The sequence below is a fragment of the Parus major genome, chromosome 23, assembly GCF_001522545.3.
Source record: "Parus major isolate Abel chromosome 23, Parus_major1.1, whole genome shotgun sequence".
NCBI classification, from domain to species: Eukaryota; Metazoa; Chordata; class Aves; order Passeriformes; family Paridae; genus Parus; species Parus major.
Window position 1 is genome coordinate 3,803,373 of NC_031791.1, and position 12,356 is coordinate 3,815,728.

General features: G+C 54.8%; 2 protein-coding genes across 7 annotated transcripts; both read right to left on the reverse strand.

The window, feature by feature from the left end:
• Positions 1-1,604: 1,604 nt before the first annotated feature.
• Positions 1,605-5,318, reverse strand: LOC107214212. Of its 2 annotated transcripts, none has more exons than XM_015649376.2 (5): positions 3,511-5,318; positions 3,267-3,323; positions 3,007-3,094; positions 2,586-2,924; positions 1,605-2,354 (listed from the first exon to the last, which is right to left on the reverse strand). In XM_015649376.2, exons 1-5 carry the CDS (start codon positions 3,634-3,636, stop codon positions 2,287-2,289), a joined length of 678 nt encoding a protein of 225 aa, XP_015504862.1. In that variant the 5' UTR covers positions 3,637-5,318; the 3' UTR covers positions 1,605-2,286. The 2 variants fall into 2 exon arrangements, with proteins under 2 accessions (XP_015504862.1, XP_015504863.1); XM_015649377.3 differs by lacking the exon at positions 3,511-5,318 and having other exon boundaries at positions 2,586-2,688; positions 2,758-2,924; positions 3,267-3,503.
• Positions 5,319-5,443: 125 nt separating this feature from the next.
• On the reverse strand, positions 5,444-11,957 carry MEAF6 (MYST/Esa1 associated factor 6). 5 transcript variants are annotated; one of them, XM_015649378.3, is made up of 8 exons: positions 11,824-11,957; positions 11,593-11,708; positions 11,395-11,482; positions 10,996-11,041; positions 10,288-10,480; positions 7,473-7,502; positions 6,678-6,711; positions 5,444-6,218 (listed from the first exon to the last, which is right to left on the reverse strand). In XM_015649378.3, the coding sequence occupies exons 1-8, from the start codon at positions 11,917-11,919 to the stop codon at positions 6,210-6,212; spliced, it is 612 nt and encodes a 203-aa protein (XP_015504864.1). In that variant the 5' UTR covers positions 11,920-11,957; the 3' UTR covers positions 5,444-6,209. The 5 variants fall into 5 exon arrangements, 4 of the variants coding, with proteins under 4 accessions (XP_015504864.1, XP_033375520.1, XP_015504865.1 ...); XR_001524907.3 differs by lacking the exon at positions 7,473-7,502 and adding an exon at positions 7,312-7,369 and having other exon boundaries at positions 5,448-6,218; XM_033519629.1 differs by having other exon boundaries at positions 5,448-6,218; positions 11,593-11,711.
• Between the last annotated feature and the right edge of the window lie 399 nt (positions 11,958-12,356).

Consider the following 12,356-nt stretch of genomic DNA (forward strand, 5'->3'; position numbering starts at 1 on the left):
TTTGTGTTCCTGGGTGAGCCAAACTGGGTCAGATCTGTGTGTCAGCTTGGAGGAAAGGAGGTTGCACATGGGCCTGTTGAAGGCTTCCTGTGCTCAGGGGCTTCCCAGCCCTCATCGTGTCAGCTGTGTGCCACTGAACCCTCGTATTGAGCTTCAGGTGAGGCTGGTTCCTCCAAGCAGGCCAGTCTTCTCTCCAGGGCTTGCTTACCTCTCCCTGGCCCCACTGCCCCATGCTGTCCTTGCTCCCTAAACTTCCTTCTGAACTCAGCTGGTTCCTCCCATTGGGGGTTTCCAGGATGTGGCTAACTCAGTTCCAACATTTTAAAGCATTTTCAGAGGCAGGAATGGGAAAGGTTCCTGTGCAGGCTGTGGGAAACTGGATGGGGGTGTGTGCACCATGGTGGGGGTGCAGTGATGTATGTGCTATCCATGGGAGCAGATTCAGCATCAACCCCTTGTTCCCCCAGTGCTGCGGCTGCTGCTCTCCCCATAAAGAGGAACAGATGTACCGAGCATGGCAGCAGCTCTGCGCCCTGCATCCCAAACTATTGCTGCAGCACAGCCTCCCTGTGAACCAGGACTGCAGGAAGCTAACTGCAGTCAGTATTGCACACAGGAGAAGGGAAAGGTGCTGGGGATGAGCTGGAGTGCTGCCCCAGGGCACTGGGGGGAGGCTAGGCTGTGATGGGGTGGTGGTGGAGGTGCTGTCAGCACTTGCTCTCCAGCCACATGATTTTCAGTTCTCTCCCAAGCTTTCCTAAGGGCCCTGAATAGTCTGGTGCTCCCCAAGGCCAGGGGTTGCCCCTGGAAGCCAAAGCCCTGTCTGGGGCAGCAGCAACTGCTCAGCCCACCTGACAAAGCCACTGAGGCCCCTGACCAGCACTGGGGAGCACTGTGCAAGTGCGCTGGAGTAAATACAGCCTCAGGTTAAGCAATAGGTCAGGAGGCTTTGGCTGGGGAAAGGTTTCCGTGGCTCTTGCCTTGTGTGGGTGCTGTGGTGAGGGGCTGCTCCATGGGGGTGCAGAGCTGGTGGCTGTGGTTAATGCTGCTTGATGTCACCCTCTGCCTCCCGGCCCCTGTCCTGGCTGGGGATTTCCAGCCCAAGGCTTGCCACAGAGAGGTGAATGGTGGCTGCAGCATAAACAGGACCTTGTCACATTGCTGTCTGGTTCTCCCATGGTCTCAGCATGGATGCTGCTGGGATTCCTGCGGGAGGAGGGATGGGCTAGCTTAAGGCTGGGGTTTCAGTGCAATAGGGCCCCCAGATCAGCTCATTTGCAGGATTTGGTTTACTTTGGAATTTCTGAGTAGCGTGGGGCCGTGCCACCTCCACCCTGCCGGGGCCAGGTGGGTGCAGGGTGAGTCAGGCCCCTGATATTTGCATTGCATCAGTTCCCTGCATGTGGGAGCTGCACGGGCACGTTGGGAGGAGAGATCCCTGCCGATCCTGCCTGCTGCTGGAGCCTGGCCCCAGCCCCTGCTTGCTGATCCCTGCTCTGCTTCAGCCACAGCTCATCCTGTCCCCCTCCCCAAAGTGCTGGGGGCTGCTGCAGGGCACTGGAGCGCCTGTCTCAGCTCTGCTGGGGAAAGACCAGGCAGACACAATCGATGGAGAGCGGCTGCCTGTATTGAACAGTGGGAGCGTGGAGCAGGATGCAGCCCCCCATGCTGGGCCCATCCTGGGCACTGGGCAAACCCCTCAGCCCTGCTCCCTGCAGTGCTGCTGCTCCCAGCCCAGCTCTTCTGGCCAGCAAGGGGCTGCCAGCTGTGCCTGGGGAGCCGGCTGCCCTCGACTGCTGTTGGGAGGAGCTGGCCCAGGGTTGCAAAGTTGTGCGGGAGCAGCTGCTGGAGAGGATGGATCTGGCCATCGATCAGGACGTCGTTGGGTGAGTTTTGCAACGGTTCACCCCAGTGCAAGGTGACTGCAGCTGGCACTGACCAGACTCCTTGTTCCTAGTACCTCCCAACAAGCAGAATAGGAGGGGATGCTCCTCGGTGGGCTTCACCAGAGCCAGCCCCCGTGGAGCATGGGCAGCCCTGGGCAGGGAGGGCTGTGATGTGTCCTGGGGCAGACCCAGGGCCAGTGGCTTGTCCTGACCTGCCTCTGGCTGGTTCCTGCTCCTGGGAAATGGCTGCAGTTCTGCAGGATGGGGCCGGGCCCAGCCAGCAGCAAGGGATGGAGGCACATACGGGGATACAGCCAGGACTGCAGCCTGGCCTGTGTCCTGCAGGATCCCGAATGTGTGGATCCTTCCTGGGTTGCTGAGGCCCTGCTCACACCTTCACTTACATTTTCTGCCTGTCACGCTGGATGGAGCCACGTGGTTGCCGAGGTGCTTCCATCCACTGACATCCTGGAAAAGAGCAAAGGAGAGAGAGGGAACACCAGTGGGAACACCCAGCCAGGTTCCTGATGGGAGCAGATGCGGAGAGCTGGGACCCTTCGCAGCACCTACTTCCCTGGGCTGCCCAGTGCCACCCAGTGCCCAGGTGGGAGCTGGTGGATCCCCCATACTGCCCATTAGCACACTGCCCCCTCCCCAGCTACTGCCTCCCTGTGCTCCCCCACAGTTCCCAGCCCTTACCTTCTGGGCTCTCTCCCTCACTCCCACTGGCACTTTGATCCTCGGCTTCCCCTAGCAGCTCGGGGCTGTCACCACTGTTCCACTGCCACGGCAGCTCCTGCAGCTGGAGCAGGGTGTGAGGGTCTATGGTGTCAGACGGGACTGTGGGGGCCAGGACCCCCGGGGGACTCACCCGCTGGCGCAGGCTTTGCTGCTCCCGCAGCAGCTCCAGGAAGCGGCTGCTCCACAGAAGCTTCTCAGCGCCCAGCTCGGTGCAGAGGAAGCGGACATCGGCCTCCAGAGCCTCCAGCCTCCGCAGCACGGCCTCGCTGGCATCACCATGCCACTGCTGCCCCACCACTGCCTTGGCACCACAGCTCAGCTCCTGCCAACCCCCCTGGCACCTGCCAGCCCCAGGGACACCTCTGGGCCAGGGACTCACCTGTCTGTCCAGGCTCCCATGCAGAATCTGAGTCCACATCCTCCTCCTCCTCACTCCTCTCTAGTCTAAGCTGCAGGGCTGTGCCGAGCTGGAAGCCAACACGGACAGTGGTTGGACACGGACTGCTGGTCCATGGGCAGCTGAGCCCCTGGCACCAGCCCTGTCTGGGGAGCACCCCTGGTGCCAGCAGGGTTTGTCACCGGGCTCAGCTGTGTCCCGGGGCTCGGTCGGCCAGGGGCCTTTCCCGTTGCGGGAGTTACCTGCTCGGTGACCTGGAAGGCGCCGTCCCAGCAGCTCTTGAAGCACATCAGCAGGACCTGGGGAGAGGAGGGCTCACAGCCGCCCTGTGCAGCGCAGAGTCCGGAGCGGAGTCCCAGAACGCCCTGGGCTAAGAACCAGCCCGGGGCGAAGGTCCCTCTCCCGCAGCGCTGCAGCGATTGCATCCCAGCAGCGCCCGGCTCCGGTGCGTGGGGGTCCCTGGGGAAGGGGTTGTGTGGTACGGACCCACGTCAGGCTCCAGAGCCCCCGCAGTCCTCGCAGCGCCGTCCCGCAGAGCGACAGGAGCCAGCGGCAGCCGGAGCGCAGGAGCCGCCTCCAGCCGGGCTCGGGCGGTGCGCGCTGCCGGCCCATGGCTCCTGCGGGCCGGGACACGCGACTGAGAGCCCCGGGCACTAAATGAGCGATGCCAACACGTGCCAGGCTCTGTCCAGCACGGCGAGAGGGGACCGGAGCGCTTGAGGGGCCGGATCCGCGGGGCCGGATCCCCGCTGCCCCCTCCCCGCTGCCCCCTTACCCAGCCATGCACCGGCCCCTCCTGCCCCTCGGTGACCAGATGAACTCCTGCCTAATCCTCTTGGTGACGAGGCTCTGCAGGGATTAGCGTTTCCCTAACGCTCCACCTTTGGGGTCCACAAGGACAGTGGCTGCTCTTCTATGCTTTTCTTTGCTCAGGATTTATCGTTCACAAGCAAAGGAATCAGGATACATTTCTAACCACTACTTTTAGCTTTAATTAGCATTCAAGTAAAGCCTGTGCAGCTCCCTCTGACTCCTGTGCCCAGGCACCGGCCATTCTGGGGGTCTTCAGTCACTCAGGCTCTTCAGGAAGCAAAACACAAGTGCTCAGAAGTCAAATGGAAGTTTTAGGCACAACTGCTGGAGTCAGGACCCAGCTGGGAACAGCTGATCCTTTGACTGAATCAAGTATTTGCCATTTCTTTCTGCCCCAATCAATGTCCCCCTTCAGGCTGCTGCATCAGACATCGAGCCGGGCAGAAGAGGCTGTCCCCTCCTTCGGTGACAAACACAGCCAGAGGCAGGAATGGCTGCATGTCCCCATTGGCCCTGCAGCACCCCAATGTGTCACAGGAATGGGGAGCTGGTCCTGACTGCACACAGGCTCTGAGCTACACCTGCCCTCTGCTGCTTCTCCAAAATGTTCCACACAAAAAAGTCTGGCAGCTTTCCTTGAGGTCAGAGGTGCAGCAGAGACTTCAGCCTCTGAAATCCAGGTGTTCCAGCCATCCCTACTTGGAGCAGCAGCAGCAGCAGAACTGTTTTCATACCGAGGCCAGGAAATCTAAACCATCAACTGAGAATTCTTGTTTTCCAGAACTATGGAGGAGCAAGGCCTTGTAGTTTATGCTGTTTCCTAGATCTTCCACCCCCTGTACTTAAACCCTGTAACTTGAACCACAGAAGTAGGCCAGCTTTGCAGCTTGGCCTTTAAGCTGCTCTGTCCCATGAAGAAAACAGCCACCAGTCCCTGAGCAGAGCCAGCTCCCTGAAGGATAAGCCAGATCCCTCCGGGAACAACACCAGAGCTGCCTTGATCCCCAAACATACACACAGCCCAAATCAGAATTCTGCTCCTGGTGCCTGGAGAGAGCTGAGGAGGACCCCAAACCCCAGGGGAGCAGAAGACATGAACCCTGGAGTGTTCCAAGAGCCATGCACACTCGGGGGCTCAGCCCTGTCCCATGGCCCCTTTCCTGAGGCCCCTTTCCCACATCTCCCTCCAGGAGCAGGGGTTACACAAACACATCCCAGCACTGATAAAGAAGGCAACCCCCCACTCTGAGCGAGGCTCAGTTCAACAGCAACACCAAGGTTCTGACCTGGCTGCTTTGAGAAGCACCTGGCCCTCACTCCTCTGTCCTGCTCCAGGGACAGTCCAGCCAGCTCATCCCTGCAAGCAATATGCCCTCACCAGCAGAACCATGTACATCCCATTCCTGTCTTGCAGCCAGATCAGTCAAACAACTGCAGATCAGAGCCTGGCACTCCCTGCAGAACGTGGTTACAGCTATGCCGAGCACAGAAAGCACCAAGTGAACCTCCCAAAGGCCATCGGACAAGGAAGGGGAAGAATTCCAGCAAAGTCACCATAAGGCAGGTGAACACTAAAAAGCACCAGGAGTCAAAGTTTGGACTAAATAAACCATGAGAAGAGACAAACATGGAAGTTTTATTGTTTATGTACAAATGACAGAAGTTTGTATTAAAAAGAGAACCCACCCAAAGTCAGTGACAGCGAAGAGCTGGCTCTGAGCTCTGGCCCTTCCTGCACCTAACACACTGAGGAGTATTGGGAGATGGTGTTCAAAATGAAAGTAAGAGAAAAGGGTTAAACTACCTTCTTCTCTGCTTGATTAAGAAGCAAAAGAGCTGCTCCACAAAATGAAGAACCTTCCACTACACGGACTAAACAAAGAAACCCAAAGTCAACTCCTAACTATACACTTCAGCTTTAAAAAAAGCACAACAAAACCAACAAAACGAAACAAAAAAAACAGAACAAAAAACAAACCTGCAAAGCTAAATATCAGCAACAAAAGTAATCTAAGTCTCACAATACAGATGGGACACACTGAATCCTACCCCAATTCCAGTGGAAAAGAAAATGCCTCTCTGTGGGTCTGCAGGTGACAGGGGGGCAGCAGTATTAGCCGTTTCAGGAAGTTCCTGACCAATGTGGAAGCACAGAACAGTCAAGAATTCAGAACTACTGCAACTACTACACCACGTTTGTCTTCCTGCAACTTGGGTGACTTAAAAATGACGCAAAATACATGGTCCAGGATCTCCTCCCCCCATCCAAGTCCCTTAGAGTGAGTCACTCCTGCTGCAGCTGCCATCCTGCTTCAGGGCTTCTCAGTGGGGAGTCACAGACCTAAATCCCAGGTGCATCAACACTGATGGCTCTAGTAGTCCTGCAGAGAAAGGACAGCACATGCACGTTAACACCTTCCCACCTCCAATTCTGCTCTTGGAGCTGGGTGGTCTCAGTCCTCTCTCATCTCACACACCACTAGCTGCAGGCAAAACAGATCTTTTTCTTGTAGCTAAATATTGAAAAGGATGGACCCTTCCAACCTTGAGTATCAACTCAAACCAGATGCTTTTGATGCTCCAGATCATGAAATGATAACAGGATGCGAAGCAGCTTTTTCCATGAGAAGCACACAGGAGTTATCTGTGACCCGGGTTCAGAACAGCCCACCTGGGCTCAGTTGCTGTCACAGGCAGGGGACAATGCTGATCTCACACTGTGACTCCTCAACCATGACAGTAAGAACTCAAATGACAGCAGCAGGAGGGTTTTTAAAGCTTGGGAGTCAGCCAGCCCCTCCAGTGAGCAATGAAAACACAGACAGAGCACAGATACTTACGGCTCTTGGCTTTTTGTTTAACTTGAGATCAATCCTGTGGTTGGAAAGACAAGAGAAACGTCCATGTCAATAACTGACCCAACACCAAGAGTTACTGCACAGGGCATAGCTACAACAGAGACTACGGTTAATCCATCCATTCCCAACTGGCTGAGCCAGGGTGCTGTTCCCAGGGTTACTGGGCATGAGAGCAGCAGAAGAGAATCGAGGTATTATTTGCCAAAAAGCAGATTCCATCCACTCCCAGACAGTTAATCAAGGGGCACAATCAATCACAGGGCACTTAGGCAGGTGAACAAGGGGAATTAGGCATGCTCTATGTTAATTTAATCTGCCAGAGGTGTAACTATGCCACAGGTAATTAGCCAGACATAGTGTGAGTGTTATTTACTTGGATAGAGAGAGGAGTTAGGGTGACAGGGATTATATGAGCCAAAGTTACTGAGTTTAGTGCATTTTTTCAAAAGGAAATACCCAAGTCTATACTTATCTCCTTAAGCAGCAAAGTCAAAAGAATCAGTTTTTAAACTAAATTTTTAAGTTAAAAAGTTTTATCTATTTAAATATGAAACAGAAAGGTAAAGAAGAGTGAAGTTAATTTATAATTTGCTGAAGTTATTAAATAAAATGTTACCTCCATCACGCTTTTCTGTTTTTAAAAAAAACTTCCCAGCCTAACCTAATATACATACCTACAATTAAACAGATAAACTAGGGGTTAGCGAAGTCTCAAAAGGCACATCAGTGTCTACACACTAACAACACAGCACAAGTACTAATTCAAGTCAAACTTACTCAAAGTCATAATCAAACATGCCAGACGGGCTGAGGGGCAGCATTTGAAAGGAAGAAAGCAATAGAAATTAATATACTAATGAATTAAATCAATTAATTGATTAGCCACCCTAGCGAGATTGCTAAAAAATAAAATAAAATAAATAATAAAGCCATTGTTTAAACACCATCAAGTTCTTCAGGTTATCTTAACCAGATAATCTTAACCAGAGGGCTGGACACAAAAAAGCACTCTGGGTTGGCAATTCAGACTCCCCCTCCCCACCGGATTTCTGAGGCAGAACAAGAGGTGTTAGCAGAGGTGGGCTCGGTTTCCGCAGGGGATTTTAGGAGCTGAAAGAGGAGCAGCTGCCAGACCCAGAGAGGGCAGAACTCAGGGGCAGAAGAGGAACCCGAGGGCTTGGAAAACCAAAGTGAGGGCTCAGGAAGCAGGGTAGGCTTAGGGTGCTGGGGAGGGGCTGGACTGCCAGGGCAAGGCAAAGCTGCTTCAGGTAGAGGTGGCACAGAGCTTGGTGCTCAGCCCTGCTCTGGGCTGCTCCCCCCACACCCCCAGCACTGCTGACCTGGCATGTTTGGCCAGAGCTGACCAGTTTGGTGCCTTCCCACTGCTCAAACAAGTGCTACAGCTCTGCCCAAGGCTGACACCACTCAGGATGGATCGATCATGGAGTCCCTCTCCAGGACTGCACTGAGCCAACAGCGCTGGGCTCCCTCAAACACTTGTGGAAACAGCCCAGCACACAGAAAACATCCACTCTGGCCCTGCTGTGGTGTGGCAGGAGCAGAGGGACAGCACAGCCTCTGCACCCACACGTGAGGCCAAAGGTCCCTGTGCTGAGCCAGCTCCCCACATGGGAACCCCAGTGGGGCCGAGCTCCTGCAGGGCCCTTTCCCAGCCCCTCCCAGTTCTCCAGGAACGGGGGAGTGAAGCCCAGAGTCGTGCTGGCAAATGGATGAGCTTCTGAATAAAGAGAAAAGCCAACATTTCTTTTTATTTTTCTCTTTTTCATACCAGACCCCTCAGGGGACAGACCCAAAAGTCTGGCTGGAGCACCTGTGGGGTTGTGGGGCCTGGAATGCCCTCGCTGCACGTTCAGGGACTGGGTTGTTGCTGGGCTGTTTTTAGCCTAAATATACTTGAGAATTGTTTTGTGTCATCTGCCAAAATTTAGGGGATAGTCAGTAACAGCAATCACAATTTTAACAGAGCTTTTATTACAGACAAATTTAACGATTTTTTAATCTTTTTTAATTATCTATCTGGCCCCGCTAAGCATTACAAACAGTCAGTTCCTGCCTCACTGAGCCCCTCGGAGTGTCTGATGGGGCCTGGGAACACAGAAGCTGCCACAGGTGAGTAGGGCAGGGCTCCTCTGTCCAACAGCCTGGCCTGGCAGCAGCAGCCAAAGCTGCAGAGGGGGGATGTGAAGGAACCCAGAGCCACACAACCTGTTGGGGGGGAGCTTCCCCCCAGCTCCTGTCCCTAAAGTCTGGCTCATGGACCGGAGCAAAGGGATTTAGGCCAGTTCCAGCTCCTGCCCTGCACCCCACCATGTTGTTGGCCATGGTTTGTCCAGGAAGAATATTCTATGATTTATTTGAAATGGCAGTTTTCTTAAGCTGTACTTCAGTTTTACAGGTTGTTTCTCTGGACTTGTTCACGGATGTAGTTTCTTGTGTTATTCCTGAACTTCTTCCAAATATCTATAGGCAAAAAAAGAGATTTGAACTTCTTTGGATTCCCAGCTCATGAGGAACCAAAGGGACATCCAGTCCTTTTGGATATTTGCCCAATTCAGGCTGCTGTAGGAAGGAAATTCTGACCTAAGAATTAAAGACACGCTAATGACTCAACACTTAATGACGGCAAAAAAAGGAGTTAAGAATTTTTCAAGCATTGTACCTACCTCATCTCCCCACCCCAACTGTCCCCAGCTCCCCTTGTAAACTTTTACCACTTTAAACCCTTTCTTTGATTGCATGGTAGGTCCCTTAAAGAGCCTGCCTGTCCTTAGGCAGAGCCAACAGCTCAGAGCCAGCACAGACACCAGAGAGTTTTAGAAGCTCCATTACTTCTATTAAATCCTTAGGCACCAGCTTCAGCAATCCTTCCAGAGGGGCACAGCTCTGCAGTGTCTCCTCTGCACGGTTTTTCTCCCTCTGGGCCTGGCTCACAGGCACTGGCACTGCCAGCAGCCTCGGCTGAGGGCACAGGGACCAGCTCATCGCCCTCATTATGCCTTAGGGGCAGAGCTGGACAGGTAAATGCAATCAGAAAAGAGTTCAAGGAATCTGTTTCACATGAATTTCAGGTCAGTTTAATAACAAACACTCTGAGGTGAAGGTGACAAAGCAACTCCTCTATGCCAGCACTGAGACTTGGCTGGAACATGAGAGCTGGAAGGGGCTGGAGTGGAATTCCAGATACAGGGAGTGTCCAAAACCCCAAAAACATTCCCATTTGCTTTCCACCCTCCTTCAAAGAAAGTACTAGCATTCCTATCCTACTGGGCTCTGCAGAAACCAAGCAGCAAGCTCAGGAGGTCAGGACCTGCTGGAAGCAATAAGCTTTATCCGGGAGAGATGGGAGAGCTGGAGAAGCTGCCCAGAAGCACAGCTGGAGTGAGCACCTTGTGCTGCTTGTTCATCTTCCTCAGCACCTTCCCCTCCTGTTCCAAAACCAGGAAAACCACCCAAACAACTGACCCCAGCTGCCTGTTATTCCAATGTGTTACTGGTTCCCCTAAGGCAGCAAATTCAATCCAGCCCCAGCCAACTGTCCAGGTGTGGTGAGCAGGCTGCTGGTCCCACTGACCTGTGTCTGTTTTTGTTCTTTCGCTTTTTGTGGCTGCTGTGGTGGCTCCCAGATGAAGTGGAGGAAGCAGCTTTCTGAGGCTTCACACCCTGCACGGAGCCATCCAGCTCTTCAGCATCCTCCTGGTTGGGCTCATTCTCCTGGTTGTGGAAGTCTGGAGAAGTGTCACTCTCTGTGCCACTGCCTGGCTCCCCTAGAGCAGGACAAACCCAGGTGAGCACCAGGGTGAGCTGCCCTTGGGAGAAACAACCCCAGAACAGCAGCAGAGACACCTGAGCCCTGCAGCACCAGGTGAACCACAGAACCTGGGAAACAACTCTGCAGGATGGACAGGAAGCTGCTCCTCAGCACTGAGGAACCACATCCTATTTGCTGCTGATCACAAAAACGGTTTTGTATCCTGGAGGTGAACAGTCCCTCCCCACACCTCCTGTGACTGACACATCTACAGCGATGCAGTGCTTCAGCTCGTCCAGCCTCTTCCTCCAAAGAGCACCAAACCAATTTCAATCCCTTTTAGACACAAAAAATACCCTGCTGAGTGTGGAAGGAACTTGGGAAGTCAACAGCCAAGAGCAGCCCGAGGGCAGCAAACACAGGGACTGGGAACAGGAGCCCAAGTCCAGCCCAGATCTGAAGGCTGAGACAAGGCTGAATGGTGGGGAGAGCGTAATTCTTCCCAAATTCAGAGAAAAACGACAGACTTACGCTTCTCAATGAGCTGGTCCTGGACTCCAGCTAATGCACTGACAGCCTGGAAAACCAAACAGGATGTCAAGCCAAGCAGGGATTCACTTCCCAATACCCAAAGCAGGGAGCCCAGGTCACACACTTCCCTCTGACGTGCCCGTGGCCCCGTGTGGCCCCGGGGGTCTGGGGCAGAGACAAAGGCAGGGGGCAGCAGTGACAGCAGTGACAGGCATCCTCCCACCCCCCAGGCACCCGGAGAAGAGCTCTGGAAGAGACTGCAGAGTGGGATGGGGATAAAACAGGAACAGGAATAGGGACAAGGAGAGGGATGGGAACGGAGACAGGGATGGGGACAGGGATAAGGACAGGGGTGGGCACAGGGATGGCTATGGGGTCAGGGCTCATCCCGGCCCTCACCGCTGCTGAGGTGACCGAGGACTTGCTGAAGAGCCTCTCGGCCTCCTTGAACTTGCGGTTCCTCCGGTCGTTTTTGCTGTTGGAGTTCCTGAAACAGAGACAGGCGCGATGGCGGGGCCGGGCGGGCGAGGGGGGGGGGGGGGGGGGGGGGGGGGGGGGGGGGGGGCGGGGCAGGTGGGCAGCGCCTCCACCACTCACTTCTGGTTGGTGAGATAGCGATCCCAGCCGCGGATGATGTTCCCGTACATCTGCGTGTCCTCCAGGTAGCTGCCCTCGAAGGCGTAGATCTGCCGCTCCAGGTTTGCCAGCGTCTCCTGCTGGGAACACCGCCGTGCATGGAGCAGGCCCGGCCGTGCCGCTCCGGCCCCGCCGCTCCCCGAGCCGCTCCGCCGCCACCCGCACCGCACCGAGCCCATCCCCGGCGCTCACCGCCAGCTCCTGTTTGCGTTTCACCAGCTCGGCGAGCTCCCGGCGGGTGTCCGGGATCTGCGGGGGCCCGCCGGCCTTGGCGTGCAGCGCGGCCATGGCGGCGCGGCCTGCGCGGGGCGGGGCGGGCGCTGCCGGCTGCGGCCGCCGGGGGCGCTGGAGAGGAGAGAGGGGCGGGGGCACAGCGGCCACGAGGATGTGGCAGCCTCAAAAATCGGCATATTCCGTCCTTGTGCCAGCCGGGATAATTCGGATATCCCGAGATTCTGCCGCCTTTGGGGCTCCTCTGAAAGGAATGAGGGGTTTGTCTTTATAAACCACTCTGCTGGTACATAAAACTAGCGCTGGGACATAGACAGGGGGAAGGATTTCGCTGACTGACGAATGGAATGAGAGGGATTTGTCTTTACAGATGTACTGTAGGTCTGCTGATAAATAAAATTGGATCCTGAGAGATGAAAGAAACAATGGGAAGAACCATCAGTTCCACAGGAATTTGGCACAATGAAAAGGAAAAGGGGGGGGATATACATTAG

Coding starts and splice junctions, on each gene's coding strand:
- LOC107214212 (XM_015649376.2), bottom strand. CDS start 3,636: ATGGGCCGGCAGCGCGCACCGCCCGAGCCCGGCTGGAGGCGGCTCCTG. Junction 2,925..3,006: donor ATGGGAGCCTGGACAGACAG/GTGAGTCCCTGG, acceptor GTGCCAAGGCAG/TGGTGGGGCAGCAGTGGCAT. Junction 2,355..2,585: donor TGAGGGAGAGAGCCCAGAAG/GTAAGGGCTGGG, acceptor GCTCTTTTCCAG/GATGTCAGTGGATGGAAGCA.
- MEAF6 (XM_033519629.1), bottom strand. CDS start 11,919: ATGGCCGCGCTGCACGCCAAGGCCGGCGGGCCCCCGCAGATCCCGGAC. Junction 11,042..11,394: donor CCTCGGTCACCTCAGCAGCG/GTGAGGGCCGGG, acceptor TTGGTTTTCCAG/GCTGTCAGTGCATTAGCTGG. Junction 10,481..10,995: donor GGACCAGCTCATTGAGAAGC/GTAAGTCTGTCG, acceptor GTCCTGCTCTAG/GGGAGCCAGGCAGTGGCACA.